Source organism: Caretta caretta, chromosome 4 (genome assembly GCF_965140235.1).
Source record: "Caretta caretta isolate rCarCar2 chromosome 4, rCarCar1.hap1, whole genome shotgun sequence".
In the NCBI taxonomy this organism is placed as follows: domain Eukaryota; kingdom Metazoa; phylum Chordata; order Testudines; family Cheloniidae; genus Caretta; species Caretta caretta.
In genome coordinates, this window is record NC_134209.1 from 29283144 (window position 1) to 29303249 (window position 20106).

Sequence of the window (20106 nt, forward strand, 5' to 3'; positions counted from 1 at the left end):
ACAGTAGTGCTAAGAGATGCCGAATGAGATTGTGGAACTGGACAAACATGTTATAGCCAATCTCAGCCTTGAAGAGTTTACAGTCTAAATAGACAAGACAGGCAACAGGTGAGAGAAAGGAAGTATTATTCCACAAGTAGTAGTAAGTGATTTGTATTAAGATTAAATATTACTATACAAGATAGATTAAGTGATTTACCCTGTACCACACAAGAAGTCTGTAGCTGAGTCAGGAACTGAACCCAGATCTCCTGAAACATATTCCATGTAAATACAGTTACCTCAGCATAGTAGTGTGAATGAGAAAAGGGACAGACTATTAGTGTAACCATAATTACAGTAAAGTATTTTCTGTCAAGCAATAATTAGAGCAAGGAATGTTCGTTTATAGTGCACTGGCTAATAAGTATGTGTAGCGTTGTCCCTATTAAATAAAAATTTGTCTGCTGTTGTGGTTGATTCTAATGTGCAACTACAACTGAAGAAGTCTTTGCATCATGTATTAAAGACTTGTGCTTCTCGAGTTCAGTTTGGTGAGGTGCTGAGTACAATTCTGCCAGGTGCTGAGCTCACTCATCTCCCAATGACTTCACTGGGAGTTGAGAGAATTCAACACCTTGCAAAATCAGGTCCTTGGAGCAAGACTTGAGTCCATCTTGAATCTGTGAAGGCCTGCATAGCTATGGTGTGTGGTATGATGAGGAATGGAAAGCCCTGAGTGGCCAAGGATCCTGCAGGGACTTGCACACGGTTATTTCAGTCAAAGTTCCATAAGGATTTTCAGCCCACACGCTTTGTGAAGGTATGCAGTGCACCAAGTGATCTAAAACACAGCAGGGTGGCTGTTAACTTGTGATGATTTCCTTATGTTCCCTTTCTTAGGAGTCTATTCACAATTATGTTAAAGAGAGAATCTTTGCTAATTATGTATTTCCTGGCTCTACTCTATCTGTTTCACCCCAGATGTTAAATTGTAGTATTGTGTGTGCATGTGTATATAATATAATCATGCAGTTGACTTCATGACAGTCACTGTGATTCTCAGTTCTCTTAAACTGTGAACAATGGAAAATGGACTCCAGTTATTTAGACGTGTGAATTACATACGTCGCCTTTCATCTACTTCGAAGATAAGGCCGTACCCTGCTGTGGCAATTGTAGAGTATTGGGAAGTAGGCATGTAATTCCCATTAATGGAGATTATTCATCTAATTCTCTCCCTACTGCTCTGAAAATGTACCTCCGATGTCCGACTCATCATAGTTTAATTGTGACTTGCGTGGAAGGTTGGGAGGATATGACACCATATGACAATGAAAAAAAGAAGTCTCATAGGAAGGAATGATGTATCTGTCAGATATAGGGTGTCAAGGGAAAAGATCCCAGTGATGTTTTCATTTAAGTGCATCTCAAAATGTTTTTAATCTTGTGATGTCAAGGTAAACAGGAGACTGGTTTTGATAACCTTTTTGGGTTGAATATTTAGTTTAAAATTCCAGGTACTACCTAAAGGGTATAAAATATGTAATAAAGTCTTTCAGCATATGTCACAGAGGTTGTCTCCATTATGCAGCTGAAGTGGGCAGGATGGGAAGACTGGCTGCGAAGACAGGATACAAAGGATTCCCCGGAAAGGGGGGGGATCAAGAAGAGAGTGATTAGTTATTGGTCAGGATGGAAGCAGGAGGTAGAGAGCAGAGAAATATACCTGCAGAAAGTGATGTGAAACCCAATCCTTTCCCACCATTTGTCACAGAATTGTGCTCTGGAGTCAGTTTTCTTTCTTTTTTGTTAAAAAAAACGTTTCTAGCTCTAATGGTTATGAAGATCAATTTAAAAATGTGAAGCATGTGTAATTAATACAGTGTTGTCTTGCTTTGTTTGCAGAAAGTGACACAATAGCTCTAAAAGCATGAACTTTCACATTTGTCTGCATGGCATCTTATTTCTATTGATAAATTTAAATTCATCATTGTTGTTGTTAATTTTTCTGATGATTTTACAAGTATCTCTCACAATCTACAACTGCTTCTCAGACCTTCCCATGTACCTTATGCCTGACTGTCCCTTGCACAGCTGCCCAAATTTCCAGCATCCCCCTATGATGCAGTTATGTCATATAAGAGAAATCACAGGAGAAATTACATTGACTGTATGCATCCGATGAAGTGAGCTGTAGCTCATGAAAGCTTATGCTCAAATAAATTTGGTTAGTCTGTAAGGTGCCACAAGTACTCCTTTTCTTTTTGCGAATACAGACTAACATGGCTGTTACTCTGAAATGGACTGTACTGTTCATTTTCCTATGAAAATATTTTTAATCCAGTTTTTAATTTAAATATGCTGCAAAATCTCCAAACTGCCATACCAAAGTGCTGCAGAATCCAGAGATCCTGCAGAGTTCAGTTTCAGATTACCATGGAGAATCCAGGGCTTTATATATTGAGTTCAGTTCAGGAGGTTGTTCATGGTTGAGCTGGCTAGAGTCTCTCTCTCCATATAATTGTCTGATCATGCTGGAAGAAGCCTCGATTGTAGTTTTAATTAGGTCACAACTTTTTTTCTTAAATATCTGGGAGTACGTGGTAGATAAACTGGTACAGTGTTGGTAATTCCATTTCCCTTTCCATACACTCGGGGTTGCCTCCTTCCCTATCCTGGTCCCAGCCACATCCCCCCTCATACCAGTGCTAAAAGGGAGCCCAAAAAGGAAGGAGGGGTTAACTCAACGCTGTACCAGTCGCAGGAACTCCTAACCCCCTTTCTCGGCTCCTTTAAAGAATGCCTCCTTTTAATCCTGTACCAATCCATTTTATCTGATCACTGTATCAATTCCCTATGGGAGTTCCTGCACTGAACATCCATCACAAGGAGGCACCAGCAGTTAGCTTGGCTGACTCCTCCCCATACCTAGCCAGGTTCCCAGACATTTACTGATGCCTTCTTTAATAATTTTTATATACCAAAGTTTGAGAGAAAAATCAATAATATTTTAAGAGCAAGACAGAAGTTCTGATCCTATTTGTTGATTTTTAGGGTGCTATTTTCCTGCCTGGAAACAGAGTAATTGAGCATCCTGGCAATGAAGAAAGCCCAGGGAAGTTCCTCTTTGAAGTTATTCCAGGTATGATATTCTATTCCCCATAAATATGTCTTTAAAAGTTTGTTCCTGTTGACTAATGACTGGTTTTATTCAGCCTGAACAGAGGCAGAAGATGATTAATCTTTCTGTGTAAGAGAAAAATTGGTTAATTTTGCTAATGATATAGTCTTTGATATATTCATTCACCCCCAGGCTGTGAAGGAAAATTATGATTTCTTATTTGTGAACATACAATACAATTGTTCTGCAGTCAGGTCTCTGGGCACTGTGTGAAATGGACTGCTGGAAGGATAAGCACATTTGACAATGCTTTTGTGACATTGAATGTTACAAAGTGAGGTCGAGAATTCTGTGGTACCATAAATGCAAAATGATTTAACAGCCAGTTTGGTGTAGTGCTGCCTGCTAGCATGGCTAGCAGTATTAAGGATCCTTCATTGTGACTAGGGTTGCATGAACCTGCTCTTACACAATTAAGTCCCATTGTTTTGAAACTCAGTCCTAGCCCTTTTCTAAACAGTTGAGGTTGATTTGGTAAAGGAGCACCTCCCTGGTCATTGAGTGCTACGGTTCACTCCACCCATGAGCTGGCTGGCCTTTCTGCCTTCCCAAACCCTAGTCATCCTGCTATTTACTAGATGCAACTTGCCGGTTCCCCTCTGTTATCCCTCTCCATGGTTTCCAACTCTCACCCAGTACACACACACACACACACACACACACACCACACACACACACACACAGTTGTGGGGTCTAAATGCATCTGAACTAAGCTCAAGTACCTTCACTTTGAATTCTTATGGCGCCTGAGTTTAATGTGCCCCAGAATGCCTGGTGGACCAAAACATGCAAAAATTGAAAGTCTTTTAGCACAGAAGCAGCTCAGGCCATAACTCATCTTGGTAGACTCAAAGAGTTGAATCTATTTAGCTTTAACAAAGAGAAGGTTAAGGGGTGACTTGATTACAGTCTATAGGTATTTACATGCGGAATACATATTTAATAATGTGCTTTTCAATCTAGCTCAGAAAGGTATAACGCTATCCAATGGCTGGAAGCTGAAACTAGATAAATTCAGAAGGAAATAAGGCATGAATTTTTTAAGAGTGAGAGCAATTAACCACTGGAAAAATTTACCAAGGGTGGTGGTGGACTCTTCATCACTGGTGATTTTTAAATCAAGATTGGATGCTTTTTTCCGAAAAGATGTACTATTGGAATTATTTTGGGTGCGTCGTATGGCCTGTGTTATACAGAAGGCCAGATAAGATGAACAGAATGGTTTTCTGGTATTGGAATAAATTAATCTTTAGAGATAAGGGAGGATTTGTGGAAGGGAGAGGGTAGGAACTGCAGAGCAAACCTGGAGGCTTGTAGGCCAGACAGTTAGTGGACAAGGATGAGTTGAGCAACTCAGGCCTGAATGAGGAATACTCTGAAGGGGGCATGTTGTGTGTGGATAGGTGTTCTCAGTGGTAGCTGATGACAGAACAAGGAGTCATGGTCTCAAGTTGCAGTGGGGGAGGTTTAGGTTGGATATTAGGAAAAACTTTTTCACTAGGAGGGTGGTGAAACACTGGAATGCGTTCCCTAGGGAGGTGGTGGAATCTCCTTCCTTAGATATTTTTAAGGTAAGGCTTGACAAAGCCCTGGCTGGGATGATTTAGTTGGGGATTGGCCCTGCTTTGAGCAGGGGGTTCGACTAGATGACGACCTGAGGTCCCTTCCAACCCTGATATTCTATGATTCTATGATTTTCAGAAGTTCAGATAAAGGGATTTTTCTGTGTTTTTTGTTTTGTTTTTTGGGTGCTTCTCCGAACCTTTGAAGTGGTCTATCACTAACTGTTAATATTATAATCCCCTTTTTAATTATTTGTTTTATTACATTTAAATAATGAGTCACCTATACAAAGGCTGTAGGTGTCCTGATGCCAAACTGAATTTACAATATAATAATACCCTTACCAGCATTAAAAAACAACTTTCAGACCGAAACAGTAACTTAAATTGGCCACCTAGACAAGAATTTACAAAAAGCTCATTTTCCTCTCCTCCTCATTCCAGGAACAGGCCCTTAGCCTTCTCCAAATGCCCTATCAAATAGATGTCTTTTGCAGCATGCCTGGAAGGTTGTTAAATGTAGCTATTTCACACCAAGGGTGGGAGCAAGTTTCCAATGTAACAGCTCCAACGTGGAACTTGTGTCAAAAATACTGAAATGTCTTTATTTCTCTTTCTCTCTTTTAATTCATTCTTTTTGTATTCATGTTTTAAAAAAGAGAGACTTTAAACTACATACAGTTAGTATGAAGAGTGCAAATAAAGTGATAAGGTCACCATTTTATGAGGACTTCGTCTAGTAACTTTAGCTCCAAAAATAGCATGTCAAAAACCAAGTGTTCAGTTAAAGTGGGGTCAAAGTACATTTCATATACTTAAACCAGTGAAATAAACATGTTGTTGTTAATAAAAAGCGGTTTATTATTGTTAATACTTTAGTGGATTCTTGCTATAGAGTGAGATGACTTATTGCTAAGTTACATGTCTTATTCTAAAGGATCTATGCCATAAGTTTCTAATAGAGCCAAAATTTTAAAACAATGTTTGATGGATTGATGACCAATTCTTGCTAAAAAATAAAATTCAAAACTGACACATACAATTGTCCAAAACTCAGACTGAACTTGAATACATTAAAAGTGTGACAGTCACAATTAATCCGATTAATTGAAGCTGGTGCAAGGAGGTGTAAATAATAGTTTCTTCCACCACTTCTCACGTGCTGTAGAAATGTGCATGTACAATACTAAGCAAACATAAAACATTAGACTCTTTTTTTACCAGCTTCAATTTATAAACAATTATTCATTGAAAAATGACTTTTTGATCTAACCAAACATTTTAAAGGACGGTTTTAATTTTCTGTTATTTTAATGTAAAACAGGAAAACAAAACCCTCAAAAGTCTCTGTTTAAGGAAAAATTACTGAATACAAATTTCAAAAGCCCCAAAATTCTAATTTTTAATTGAAAAACTGAAAAATTAAGGGAAAAACTTTCTCCTGAAAATTGTCATCTTTTTTTCAATGAGTTCTATTATAAATGAAGAAGCTATTTCTACAGGCTGGCAACGGTGACCAGGAAAGATAGGTTGAAGTGATGGTGGTGATGGTTGCTATTTTAAAAGACATGGGAGCACTCATACTACAGCAGTGGCACAAGGAGGGGACAAGTAAGTAGCCTGTGAGGAGATAAGTAATTTATTATTGTTGCTGTCTGTCCTCCCTGAAGTTTCTGCTGGACAGAAGCAGCTTTAATTCCACTGCAAGCTCCACTGGAAGATGCTGTCGAGAGGAAGTGCTAATTCAGGTTATCCACAACCTACCCTGGCTCTGATGCCTCCCTTGCCATCATACCATCTATGTACAACTTGGTAAAGAGACCTTGCTGCAGCTAGTGCTCCAAATGTTGACTCCTTTGACACTTAAATCTGCCCATTAACCCACTCTGGCTCTAGGGCCTTTTTGGTCTCTGATGTAGCTTTGGCACAAAGGCAGTGGGATGTTTTCTTCCTCACATTTGAAATGTAAGGAACTGTAGGCTCAAAAACACTTCTGTAAAACAGTAGGGGCAGCTGTAGGCCACTGCTCAGCTGGCCGGTGAAGGAATATATGACTAATGTGAATTGAGGCAGCTGAACTGCGGAATGGTTAGTCAGATGCATTTTTTTTTATTAATTTCCCTAAGGGAAAATAACTGCAGTAAACCTGTATCTAGTTCTCCCTATTAAACTTTATTGTTCTTGTTTATTTTTTGGCTTTTTTCTCTATGGAACCATGTTCCAGATGGGAAGGCTTTGAATTAGTATTAGAGACAATTCCTTTGCTGACTTGGGCTCTGTAACACTGACCACTTTTAATGAAACAGGTACTGATCTGGCTCTTTCCTCTTAAAAAATCCACAGCAATGCAGTCACTTCATAGTTTTGTATTATTATTATTTTATTTTATTATTTGTATTCTAGACTGCCTGCAAAAATGTCATGTTTCATCCTGAGTTTGAGTTATCGGAGCACAACAATGTTTTAGCTAACCATTTAAAAAAAATGTTCCTCTCCTATGGTTTGAAAATTCCTTGCTGATTTCGGAAACATTGGCAAATAAATTATTTACTTCCAGCCTGAGATCTTACATGCCAAGTTTCAGCTTAGAATGAACTTTCATGGCCGAGTTACAAAGCTCTGAGCAATGTAGCCTGTAATCGGAATGCTTGCCATCACATAACTAACAGGCAGTGCTAACATAGAAAGCAATCTGTATCGTGAGTTCTCAAAGTACAGTTTCATTGTACTATCTCTTTCTACAGCCAAGAAAACAAAAAGCAGCTGGGCTGAACTTGGCAAATTTGGATTCCTTCAATGGAAGCTGTAAATGCACATCCTCTTGGAAAATCAGGCAGTTTTTTTTAGCTGGCTAAGTATGGAATTGGATAACCAAATTAGGACAATTTTGCTGTTGATGTTTATGTATAGGATCTACAAGACAAACAAGTAGTATGGAAAATATTGAGTTTCACAATCTTTACGGTGTTCTTTGAGTGAAGTGAATATACATATGATAATGCCAGCTGACATACAGCATTTGAAAAAATGTTTCCTACTTCATCACATTTGACTTAAACTGAAAAAGGAATGGGGTAATTATTCTACCAATGATATTTGTACATATTGAGTAGCCACATGCTCATATCAGTAACTCTGTAGACAAAGATTTTTTTACTTAATGTCCTGTTTGTGCTCTGAGATCAAACTTAAAATGTGCATAGAAAAATTACATTCATATTAACCAGGTATAAGTGACTGTATTAATATATCTTATAATTATTTTTAGGCTTCATAATCAGATTTCAGAATTGAAAAGTTACTAACTGAACTGAAATCTTCAGCAGTTTAAATATTCTTTTTTATAGTTTTGTGCAGCATCAGAAGTGGAGACAAAACCAAAACCTTAAAACAGAAACTGTATGTGAGGAGAAAAACCAATTGTTCAAGATTGTCTTTAATTAACACTGCCCGCTGCGCCCCCCCCATATCGGTATCCTCTAATTTTAATGTGTTCGATTAACTCTAAACTTTCAAGTTCTCCCTGTTCAATCATAGGAGTCACTCACACTACACGGTGATAGGTTTTCCTTGATAACATACAATGGTTGCCACTAAAAAGTTGAAATTGGCCAATAGACTCCACATAGTTGCCGCGGTTATTTCCTGTTCCAAGTATGGGGAAATACTGTGGTGCTTCAGATACCATCGTATGATTACTGTTGATTATTATGGACTTCAGTGATGACCACTATAATTTGATAGTGTCTGAGTAGCATTAGTGTAGTGCTCTTTTCTTTCAATAAACATGCAGTTACTCCACACTTCAGCACTATTTCTGATGCAATTCCTAAAATATTGCCTTCTGGAAGTTGAACACACACACACTTTGTACCATGGTTTTGGTCTTTTAGAGCCCAAATTAAAATCAGGATCAAAAGGAATAGTAGGTAACTTTGAAAGTGAAGCACACAATCTGGAAAGATTGTAGGGTTTTTAGAAATATCATCTGAGGGGCAATAAGAGTTAACGTTATTACTGCTGTTCAGTCACAACCACTGCTTAGAGAGAGTATTCACTGACAATTCTCAGTCTCCAGTGTTCTGAAACTGAGCTATTTGTTGGCTCTATCCTCTTAGTGACTCATTATAAAGCCAATGTTGCAGCAGGCTGGAAAAAGAATAGAACTCATGGGGTATAACAAAGGAAAAATATATTGTAGTCAAGCCTGTGTTTTCCTCCCAATAACTTCCATACATGAAAATAGCTTCATAGAAAAATATCTAGTTGGATAGACTGATTTTTTTTTTATTTTACTGAACATTGTGTTACATGATACAACACTGAAATTTGCAGTCTTAGCTTGATGTTATTTCCTTTGCATGTGCATTACAAATTCAGGTAATTTTATTTATAATACCAAGATAGCAGTGACAATCTTCTTTTTGTCCATCAGATTTGTGGGCAGAACTAAAGCTTGTGTGTGTGTTGGTAATACATGCAAACAATTTTGGGAATGTGAGTGGGAGTTGGGTCATCATATGAAATTATAATTCTCAGAACATGATGATGTCTGAAGCAGAATGAATGAAATGCATTTGTGGAGAAAGTCTTGTGCCCGATGCTGTAATTAAAAATATATTCATTCCATTTGCATTTTAAAACATTCTGTTCATACTTCATGTGTTGGCATGTTTTTAAACCCAAAGTATGAAATTGTCCTCTGACTAGCACAAGGTCCATGCACCACTTAAGAGCTGATCCGTTCTACTCAGGAGTCAGTTGGACCCCAGTATCACAGAAGAGTTCTGAGCCTTTTTGCAATCCCTTTCACCCTCTGAATAACATTGGGTACTGCTGTATGCAGTGGTGGTGTAGCTGTGTCGGTTCCAAGATATTAGAGAGACCAGGTGCATGAGGTAATATCTTTTATTGGACCACCGTCTGGTGGTGAGAGAGACGAGTATTCAAGGTTACACAGAGCTCTTCTTCAGGGTTTTGCTGTCAGTTATGGTTCCCAAATAGGCATTAAATTAAAATGTAAGTTCTTTGATAGAACTGAAATACCTAGACTAATAAAAAATACAAGACGCCAGATCTGTTGTAGTGATTTATGTAAGGTTTTGTGTTTTGAATTGCAGTACTTTGAACATCTACTTTAAGGCATTTATTTTGATTTACTGTTATATATACAACCATAGGTGTGAACATCTCACTTTGTAAAGATATAAGAATAAAAGTTTTTGTCACAAAAAGTGCTTTGTGCCTACTGCCTCAAGTAGGTTTTTGCTTGGTAATAAGTGTTTGTAGGATCAGACCTTAAATTAGACACAATACAGACCAAGGAGTCAGGAAAGTCAGATGAAAGTCACATAATTGGGTTTGTTTATTTTCATTATGTACCTTGTTAGCACTAAAGTTTTTTTAAATAATAAAACATTCAGCTCTTCTGTCGTGCTTTTCATCAGTAGATTTCAAAGCGCTGTACAAAGGAGGTATCGTTAGCCTCATATTACAGATGGGAAAACTGAGAGATGAAGTACCTTGCCCAGCGTCACACAGCAAGCTAGTAGTACAGCCGGAAATAGAAGTGAGGTCTTGAGTCCCAGTCCAGTGCTCTACCCACTAGGACACACTGCCTCTCACATAAAAGAGCTGACGCTGGCTAGGATAAGGAAATAATCTTGGAGGAATGGTGCCTCCCTCATCATTCACTGAATCATGGTCTTGCATCCATCACTTGAAATGCCTACTATTCTTCCCTTGCTGTCCCCCGTTATTTATGTTAACCTCAGCTTGCAACGGGTGGTCCTGCTTTATGGCAGCAGTAAATGATTACACAGTTTGGCCTAAGTGTTGGGAAGCCAGCTCACCACTTTTCTAGTATTTCACTGTGAGAAGGCATTCCAGTCATGTGTTGCTTGTGTCCCTATGGAGTAGGTATGATATTACATGCATGTTTCCTGAGGAGGCACAGCTGAAGGAGAACTTGTTTAAAGAACTGTATTCTTAAAAATGTGAGTTGTATAGCTCCTTTATGAGTCCCTCATCCCCTGGGACCTTTAAGGTACAAGTCAGTACTGTAAATGTAAATAATAGACCAACTCCTTAGGTCTCCATACAGTTTTTACTCTGTCCTTACCCAGGTAGATGTCCTACTGAAGTCAGTGGGAACTTTGTCTGAGAAAATATATGAAGAGGACTATATGATGTGGGTCCTGAGTGCAGGACCAAATGCATGGGAAATTCCATTGGACAAATTAACACCCTTAACGTTACTTGTTCAAAGCTTAGGTCTTAATATTTTATTAAAACTGTGTTTAAACTGAAATGTATATATTTTTCACCTTTATAATCAACTTGTTTCTCCTTCAGGAATCACTTAATGATAGCATCACACCATAATCCAGTATGCTTAATTTTGTAGCTTGCTGATATACAAGCAACTGTGATGTCAAAATCGTTTGAATGAAAGTGAAGCGAAGGATGAGCAAAATAAGGACTGTCTGAAACTGCAACCCCTTTTAGTAATATTACTACTAACTACCTTGCACTTCTACAGCACCTTTCATTCAAGGGCCTGAAAGCATTTTTCAAACATTAAGTTTCACAACCTGCCTTAAACTCATGACTGAACTATATTCGTTCCCTAAAATTTCCTCAGCACTGCTACCATGGTGTAACTCCTCCTAGTGATAGCCACAACAGAAGCGGTGTAGAGCAGCTGTTGGCATTTTAAAAACCCCACTCTGAGCAGGTTTGGGCTACATGGCTGTTAAAAAGCTGTGCCCAGTGGTGCATTTGTTACACCGACAGACCCCAGTCATTGGCAGGTGGGATCGAACCTGCGGCCTCTGGAGCTTAAAGCATGATGCTCTATCGCGTGAGCTAAAAGCCAACTGCTTGTTAGCTAAGGCTGTAGAGGAGACTCATTTTATCTCTCTCTTTAAGTGGTCTCGGTGCCACTAGATGGGACAGAACATCACACCCAGGAGGTGTGTGGGTTACACATTCATTCCATTAGGGCCACTGCCATTATTATGATAGCAACAATAGGAAATTTTAGGAAAGTGATTCTAGTACAGACAATGCCTTAGGTATCTGAGAACTTCACAACATTATCAGTGCATCAAAATTACCTCTGAAAGGTAGATTTCTCTTCCCTTTTCCTTTTAAGCCAGTTCCTCACAATAATAAGTGACTGGCGGTTGACATGAGGAGTCTTTTGGTACGGCATATCTGGGAAATGCTGATTGACACAGATGTGTCTTGCAGCACTCTGTAAAAGTTGTGAGATTCAGACTCAAGTGCATCACCTGTGGAAGTTTTTTCCATCATAATTGTATGCCGTTCATGAATAACATTCTTCCCTACATGTTTTGTTTCCTTGGAGGTCTGGGGAATCATGAGCCGCCACTGGCCAGCATTTTCTTTATTTTGTTTTGTATGAAATTGAGATATTTGAGAACAGACAATTACTTAATTTCTACTTCCAGTGCTACAGGTTCATGTTCCTGCACATAGGTTTCTGCTAATCTCAGGCCCCCAAGGCGCCATGACTGCTTTGCTATCCATCAGTAAACACAGGGCTCTTAACACACAGTGAAAACTGGAGATGGTAGGAGGCATGAATGATGATTACCTAAAGGATTGTTCACTTCTGTATGTTAAAGAGCCGTCTGTCAGACCTTAAGGGCTGCACTCTGGGAGAAAACACACTGTGGAAGAAAAACACACAAATCCCTGTTATAGTTTGGATGAGCATTTTCAGGGAACTGCTCCTATCCATGCACATATTGAGGGAACATTTTTAGTCTGGTGATGGTGTTTATCATCCCACACAGACATTAGTTCCCTTTGTGGTTCATTAGATGTAAACCAAAATGTAAGATGTGCTTCAGAATTTAAAATAGTGCAGTACTGCCCCTTAATACCACAGCTTACAATAGTATTGCTACAGTGTACAGTGCTACTTCGATAGAATGATCTGGGAAACCTTGTCTAGTGATTCAAGCACAAGACCAGGGGTCTAAAGACCTGTGTTTTAATCTTGGTCTGATGATGATTTACTGTGACCTTGGGCAAGTCACTTAACTGTTCAGTGCCTCATGTTTCCTATCTGTAAAATGGGAGATTAGAATTTACAAGGATGTAGTAATATTTTATTCAATTAATGTTTGGGAAGCACTCTGAAACACTAATATGGAAGGTGCTATAAAAATGCTAAGTAGTGTTATATTATTTTTCCAAGAATTGGACAGCTGCTCCTATAGGCATGTCTGAATCTCTCCTTGCTGCTGCAAGAGGCTGTTCTGCTGGGTTTTCTCAGTACAGTGTGAAATAACTCTCCATCAGATTGCTAAATTTACTTTATAAACTTGTACAGGTTTTGTACATGGACCAGTTCCCCAGAGCCCATAGTCTGGTATTAAATCTCCACCATTGTGTGAAAGATTAATTCTTGGAACTCTGAAATCTATCAAAATGATTTTTTTCATTAGTCAGGATAGATGGAGGTGCCCCTAGACTTTCTCTCTTTTTTTTATTTATTTTTTTTTAATTGCACACCATCTGGTTGGTGAAGGTTTTTAAAGATTCCTTGTTCAGGTGGAGAACGCCAGATGGGATTTCAGGTAGTGTACTGCCTTTCTTCCTAATCTCCTTTGTATTAAAACAGTTGATATTAAACTGTCTTATTCCCACTGATGTTTTCTACTTCCACTCCTTTTAGCAATTCTGTTTTTTTTAAAACAACTATATTTGTCTTGTTTTTAAAAATCTCTTTTTCGTGGAAAATCATTCTATTTTTAAGTCAGTTTTAGGTTTCTTGGGTCCATCTTCCATCTGCTTAATGGCTTGAGGTGAGTTTTAATATCTCTGTACATTCCACACTCACTCTTTTGCTATCTGTACTAAGTAGAATATCACTTCTGCATCTATAAATGAGTTTTGAAACAGCAACTGTTTGTCTCCTGCTACATGTGAAGCAAAGGTATTAAATAGTAACACAGAAACTGCTCCTCTTTCCCCTTGGCACACACAGTGTTTAGCTTACTTTGAAGTCCTCACTAAATTTGGCCATGGGTTTTCAAGCACCTGATACAGTACACGGCGAATAGAATAAGATTTGCACCTTCTATTATGGCTTTTTTTTAACCCTAAGTTCTCAAAACACTAAATAATTTAGTTGTACAAATCTGAGAATGTTTTATCCCCATCAGGAGAGAAAAGCCAGGAAACTGATATTATAGAAAATGTTTATTGCTGAATAAAGGAATCACTTTGCATCACTCAGTGGCCTTCAGGTCTCTGACAACTAACATAAAATTATTTAACTGGTCTGTGCTTCAACAGTTTGTCAATCTGTAAAATGGGGACAATAGTACTTACCTTTACAGGAGAGCAGAATGGCTTTATTCATTAATGTGTGATGAAAAAGTGGAGTTCTTCAGATGGAATGTGTGCAATAGCCATTCATAGTATTATGATTTTTAATTTATTTATTAAGTTACATTGATGGAGCTCAGCGTTTGGGGAAAGAAGCCCAAAATACAAGAAAGTTAAGCTGAAGAACATACATAGGTGCAAGATTCATTTCTTTAGTCATCAAAATTTTCTGTAACCTCCATTTCATTAATTCTTCTCTTCTGGCCTCTTTAATTTGCAATACCAAAGATCATGTAGCAGCAGGATGGGGTGGAACTTAGAGTTTGATTCTAAAATGAGACACACAAACTGGGACCGTTGATGTCAGATATGTGAGACATTGGAATGTGCTTGCTGCAACTCAGCGTGCCTTATCCAAGAGGGGATATTTTGAGAGGGTTTCTGAACTCCGACGTTTGGAACAAAAGCTGTTTCCTTTCAATGAGGCTCCCCTTCTTCTGAGAAATCAGAGACTGGAATTCCCTGGCTAAATGTTCTCATGAGTAATTGCCATGTCAGATTCAATGATATCCATACATGCTACTGGTCTGTTGGTAGCTTACCCAAAATGTTACTGGAGTGTTGGGAACATGGCTCGATAAGCAAACTGGCTTCTCTTGTCTTAGGCAGGAAATATCACTTCTGTACAAACACAGAGCTCTGCTGAAAAGAAAACCCTTTATATAATGCGCAAAAATGCATGTCTGTACTTTCACCACATTTACCATCCTACAAATATTCTGTTCTCCTCACTCTGGGATAACTGCAGATGCTGAAGCATGTTTAACATATTACCGACTCCTTTGCCCACATGCCATGAAACCTGATAACTAAGTGTTAAAATGGCTTGCTGTTTTAACTCATTCCCCTACACTGATTCTGATCTCAGCCTGATATGAAGCAGGAGACCCTGATGGATTTAATTGCTGCTGCCAAAAAGATGAATGCCTCCCCCTGTACATGCTGACAACCAGCAGTGCCTCTTCATTAGTCGTCAGGAGCACAAAACCTCAAGGGCATTGGTGATACTACCAAGTGAACTAATTGCGCCTGTGATATCTAGTGCACTTAGCAAGGAGGCTGTTTAATTAACTGGATATCAGTTTTATTGCATATAGATATCTCAGTGCAAACACATGTTATTTTGTATCAAAGCCCCAACTACTATTCTTGTACTGCAACTCTCCTAATCATTGCTGTTCAACTTATTACCAGAGTGAATATGTCTTATTTATTTGGGAGATGGAGCACCTCTTTATTTTTATTGTTTTACGTGCACAAATGTGTTCACACACACACACACACACACACAGTAAGTTTAATTCTTCCAAGGAAATGGTGTAACAAATCAAAAGTGCCACTTTTTAAAATGAGATCAGAGCTCCCAGAGAACTATAGGGTCAGTGAGCCAAGAAAATGAACCTAGTGCAGACTCTGCTGCTTGTTTTCTCACAAGGTTAAAGCTGAGGTCTCAGTGTGAATAAACTCTCTTCCAGCTTGATGAGAAGTCATTATGACATGTAAATATTTGCGATTCCCATACTAAGCTTGCCTCCTCCAGTGTTCAAGTGAAAATAAATATTTCTTTAAAAAAATAAAACAATGTAATTACAATTCTGGTTCACACAGTGTTACCCTTGTACCAAAGTCTGTGATATTTCCAGATGCTGATCCCTGCAGATCAGTACTCTGAGCCTCAGGTTTAGCCATTTTGTTGTGTTTATTGCAGCTATGTGCTGTTCAGGACTTAGGGAAGGGCTTTGCTTTCAGGAAACCTGCTTTTCTTCCCAGCATTAGCAGTGATTCTTTGTGTGACCTTGTACAAGTCACTTATGTTCTCTGTGCTTCAGTTTTCTCCTCTATAAAAATTGGTATTGCATTGCGTTTCTTGGATAGATGGTGCTCTGTTAAATTAAATATTGTGGGAGCGGTATTCCAGAAGCATCTATGCATCAATAGATTACCTACTAGGAATATTTGTGGAGGTGATTGCCATGTGATAAATCAGAGCCATGTGATTTAAAAATGCCCCAGAAATATTTCCTTCTACTGTCCCAAGAGTGGAATTTCCCCCTCACAATATCACACATGCCTGAGTGCCAGGATTGACAAAATAAAGTCATGGCCTAGTAGAGTTGTGTTTATATATACAATGGCCACAACCCTAAAGTCTATTAACCTGCATAGTTAGATACTGGATCTTAAAAGTCCTGAGAGAGTCCAGTTCTCTGATGAACTTTTGCACTCTCTTCTATCACAGAGGGCCTGAGAGATCAGGTTTCTAAAATATTGTATTTTTAAAACTAGGCACGCTATTTTAGGTCATTTGTAGGGGATATCAGTTGCTGCTGAGCCCTGATGGTAGCTAAGTCATTTGTCTTTACAGGGAGAGGATGCAAAAATAGGTTCAATAACTTAAAAATCTAAAACATTGCCAAAAAATTTTTTTCTGTGACACATATGGCATATTCAGACTATAGAATAGTATGGTAACACAATTATATCATCTCTTGTCTTGGATCACATGCTTAACTTTTATGAAATCATGCTAATAATGTGCCCACATTCACATAAATAAAACCACACCCTATTTGTATTCCATGTGTGTGGAGGGGGGGCCTTATATATATAAAATACATGTGTTATGTATAAATTAGAAAAATAAGAACTTGCTTAATAAGCACTGTTCCCCAGCTACGAATCTAATTTAAATAGATGTGAAAAATAAACCAAAAACCTCTGAATGTTTGTAGCCTTCTTGTACTTTCTTTTGAAATAATTCTTCTGTACTTCTTGGTCAGCTTTTCCAAATGACAGAACATTGCACAGGATAGAGTACTGCACAGTTACTTTAAAGTTTCCTATAACTGTATCTTCTTTAACACCTTTTGCTGCTACTCACCCAGTTACTACAGCTAAGAGCAAAATGTTCATTTTATAATTCTCTGCCAATTATTTTAGAAGCAGATTACTACTATTTCTATTTCCCCCCCCCCCCCTACATTTGAATATTCCTGTCATATTCACAATCAGGTCTTTTTTTTTAAATGGAGAAGTAAATACTATCACTACTCATTTATATGTTCAGCCCCTTCTGCATAGGCTTTTCTAGGGCACTCTTGCTGTAGTATCTGATGGCTGGATGCTGTACAAGACTTCTGAGGAGAACGACAGCTGCACCTTTAAAAGCCCAGGCAGGAATTTTGCTAGAGTCACATCATGGAGCTAGGGGTAGCACATAAACCAAACAAGTTTACACTAGAAGCACCTTGGCAGTATAACAATACCAGTAAAGCACTCCTAGCGTGGACACAGCTTGTACTGGCAACACTGTGTTTTGTCTTGTGCAGAGTTAACAGCAATCAGAGAGCTCAGTTAGCCCACCTGGTTGCACTGGAAGGTAGGCCAGGCCTAATTAATGAATGTGTGATGAAACCCAGCTAGGGACTGGCTGGGTGGTGCTCTAAACAAAAAGTTTGGAGTGGAGAGAAGTTTGCAGGGAGAGAAGGAGGAACTCTGCAGTTAGTTTCCCAATAGTAGGAGTGAAGAGACCTGTAAGGCACAGGAGGGCTCTGTCAGGGTAAGGAGAAAGCCTGGAGAAAGGCTTGGTAGGAGGAAGTCCAGGGAAGTGGCAGCAAGGAGTCTGGTGGAGTGAACTTGGCTGCTTGTCATGGGGGGCACTGGACTGGAACCTAGCATAGAGGGGAGGCCTGAGTTCCCCTACTAGTCAATGGTAAGGTGGAGTGAAGCCCCTGAAAAGGGGATATGGGCTCCTGGAAGCCCTGAAAAAGGGTAGACAAACCACTGGACCCAAAATTGAGGGTAGCAGCTCGGATGGAGGGTTTGTACCCTTGGGAGTTTTTTGTTGGACTTTCTTTTGCCCCAGCAGAGGTGGAACTAAACATGACCTGTCTGGAAGCCCAAGTCACAAAAAGAGGCTGACCACTGTGGGACTGGAGCAAACATTGCTGGGGAGTGCTAACTGGGAAAGAGCTGCTATGCCATGCCCAGCCACGAGGGAGTGCGTCAGCTGTAAGTCGACTCTTCTGTATGGTAGTATAGCTTGTTCCAGCCCCACCCCGCCCTCTCCAGAGCAAAATACATCATTTTGTTCTGTGTTAGAACAGTGGTTAGGACAACGGGGTCCTGGTCTATGGTAATACACTAGTAACAACAGCTGTGGTTTTTGTTTGTTTTTTGTTAGTATACCTTTCTATAATAGGGCTTTTGCCAGAACAGCTGTGTTGGTCAAGGATCATACCTTACCCTCTGAGTGACATAGCTATGCTGGCAAAAGTTTGTAGTATAGACCCGGCCTAACTGTTGGTAAGAAGGGACAATTGATAGCTATAATCTATCTAATTCTGTGTTGCTAATGCCCATACTGTTGTAGTCTCTATGATCTGCAGATGACGTTTGGAATGAAGTACTGACCTTGCTGCTGTGGCAACCTTTTCATCATAACTTGGAGCTAATGAGTGTGACAGGTTCTCTTTTGTCATTGCCAGCTTTAAGTTTTAAGAAACTCCAGAAGAGGAAGCCCAGCTTGTGATATGTGCATCACACGTGTGCTGGAGCCAGAGGGGAGCTGGTTCAGTATGATGTACATCCATCAGGAGCTGAATCACTTGTAAAGAAAGAGCATCTCCTCTTCGGCACCTCAAAAAAAACCGTACATCCCGTGACCTGTATATTATGCTCTGTTAAGTATGGGGTGCAATAATTTGTTTGTTACTAGCCTCCTATCTTTGTTTTCAGCTTAAGCCCTGGCCCTCTTGTGGTGAGGATCATGAACACCCATGAAGTTATAAACAGATGCACTTTCCTGCTGGATAGTCTGTTTATGATTATGACTATGTATTGTTGCATGCCAGCAATATGCTTGGCACCGTATACTGCACAATATACATAATCCCTTCGCTACAGAGTTTATATTCCGAAAAAGATTCAGATGAAATAGAAGGCAGTGGGAGAACCAGAGGTGGAGGCCATTTGGGGATTTTGGTGAATATATTTTCTTAAAAGCCGCAGTTACTAACAATAATGGTGATTTATTAATACACTAACTATATCTTTTTGCAGAACTTCGGGCTGATTAATTCAAATTAGCGTGTACAGTTTTTATGCCTATTAAAAGATGTCTGCTAGTTCTATATTTGCATGTCTAAGTCTTTCGGATTCCAGCTGCTAAATGAATTAACCAAGGTTTCATCAAATTTTATTATATTAAGCAAAAAAATAGTGCTGTAGGTTAAGGTTTCTACAGATGTCCCAAACTATCTAAATACCCTGGTTACCCACTGGGACTCCCAAAATGGACTGATGTCTGTCTGTCCTTCAAAATAACATGCTTTGATTTATAATAGTTTATAATAGTATATAACATTCAATCAAGAACCTCGGTGTTTAATAAATGACAATTAATTAAAAGCCTAATACTTGCCGTATTGAGTAAATAGTGGTATCCCATTTTACGGAGGAGGAAAGTGAGGCTAAATGGGTTGCCTGAGATCACATGGTAGGTCAGTGGCAGAACTGGGAATAGAACCCAGAACTCATAAGTTCCATCCTCTACTCTTCCTTGTAGCACTCCAGGAAGTTTGTGCTGTGCTTCAGGGAATGGTAATACACAGGTATTAGTGTGCTAATTAGCATGTGTCATGCTCTGGATTCAGGAATAAGGATACTCAAGATGGCAACACCCACTAGGTTATTTTGGACCAATAGATTATATACCCAGTGTTTGTGAACCAAAGGGCTTTTACCTTTGATGATAAAGTTTGTTACCTTTGGGTGGTCATTAGTGTATGAGTGGTGTGGGAATAGAAGTTCGCTTCAAATTTCCTCACTGACTTTTAACGACTGTGTTTAGTTTGTAGTCTGTTTTGTCACTCTATGGGCACTGTTGTGCCTTATTAGCGGTGACCTTATGCATAAGCCTGATAGCTGGCTGCTTAGGGCACGGTAGGAGGCACC

The 20106-nt window shown here is 39.1% G+C and overlaps 1 protein-coding gene across 3 annotated transcripts in view; it reads left to right on the forward strand.

The window, feature by feature from the left end:
- The window catches only part of ARHGAP24 (Rho GTPase activating protein 24), a 337143-nt gene that overhangs the window by 121519 nt on the left and 195518 nt on the right, over nt 1-20106 (forward strand). For all 3 annotated transcript variants that reach the window (XM_048848049.2, XM_048848048.2, XM_048848047.2), the window contains exon 3: nt 3037-3124. In XM_048848049.2, the coding sequence (XP_048704006.2) occupies nt 3037-3124 (88 nt within the window). The remainder of the gene's footprint in view (nt 1-3036; nt 3125-20106) is intronic.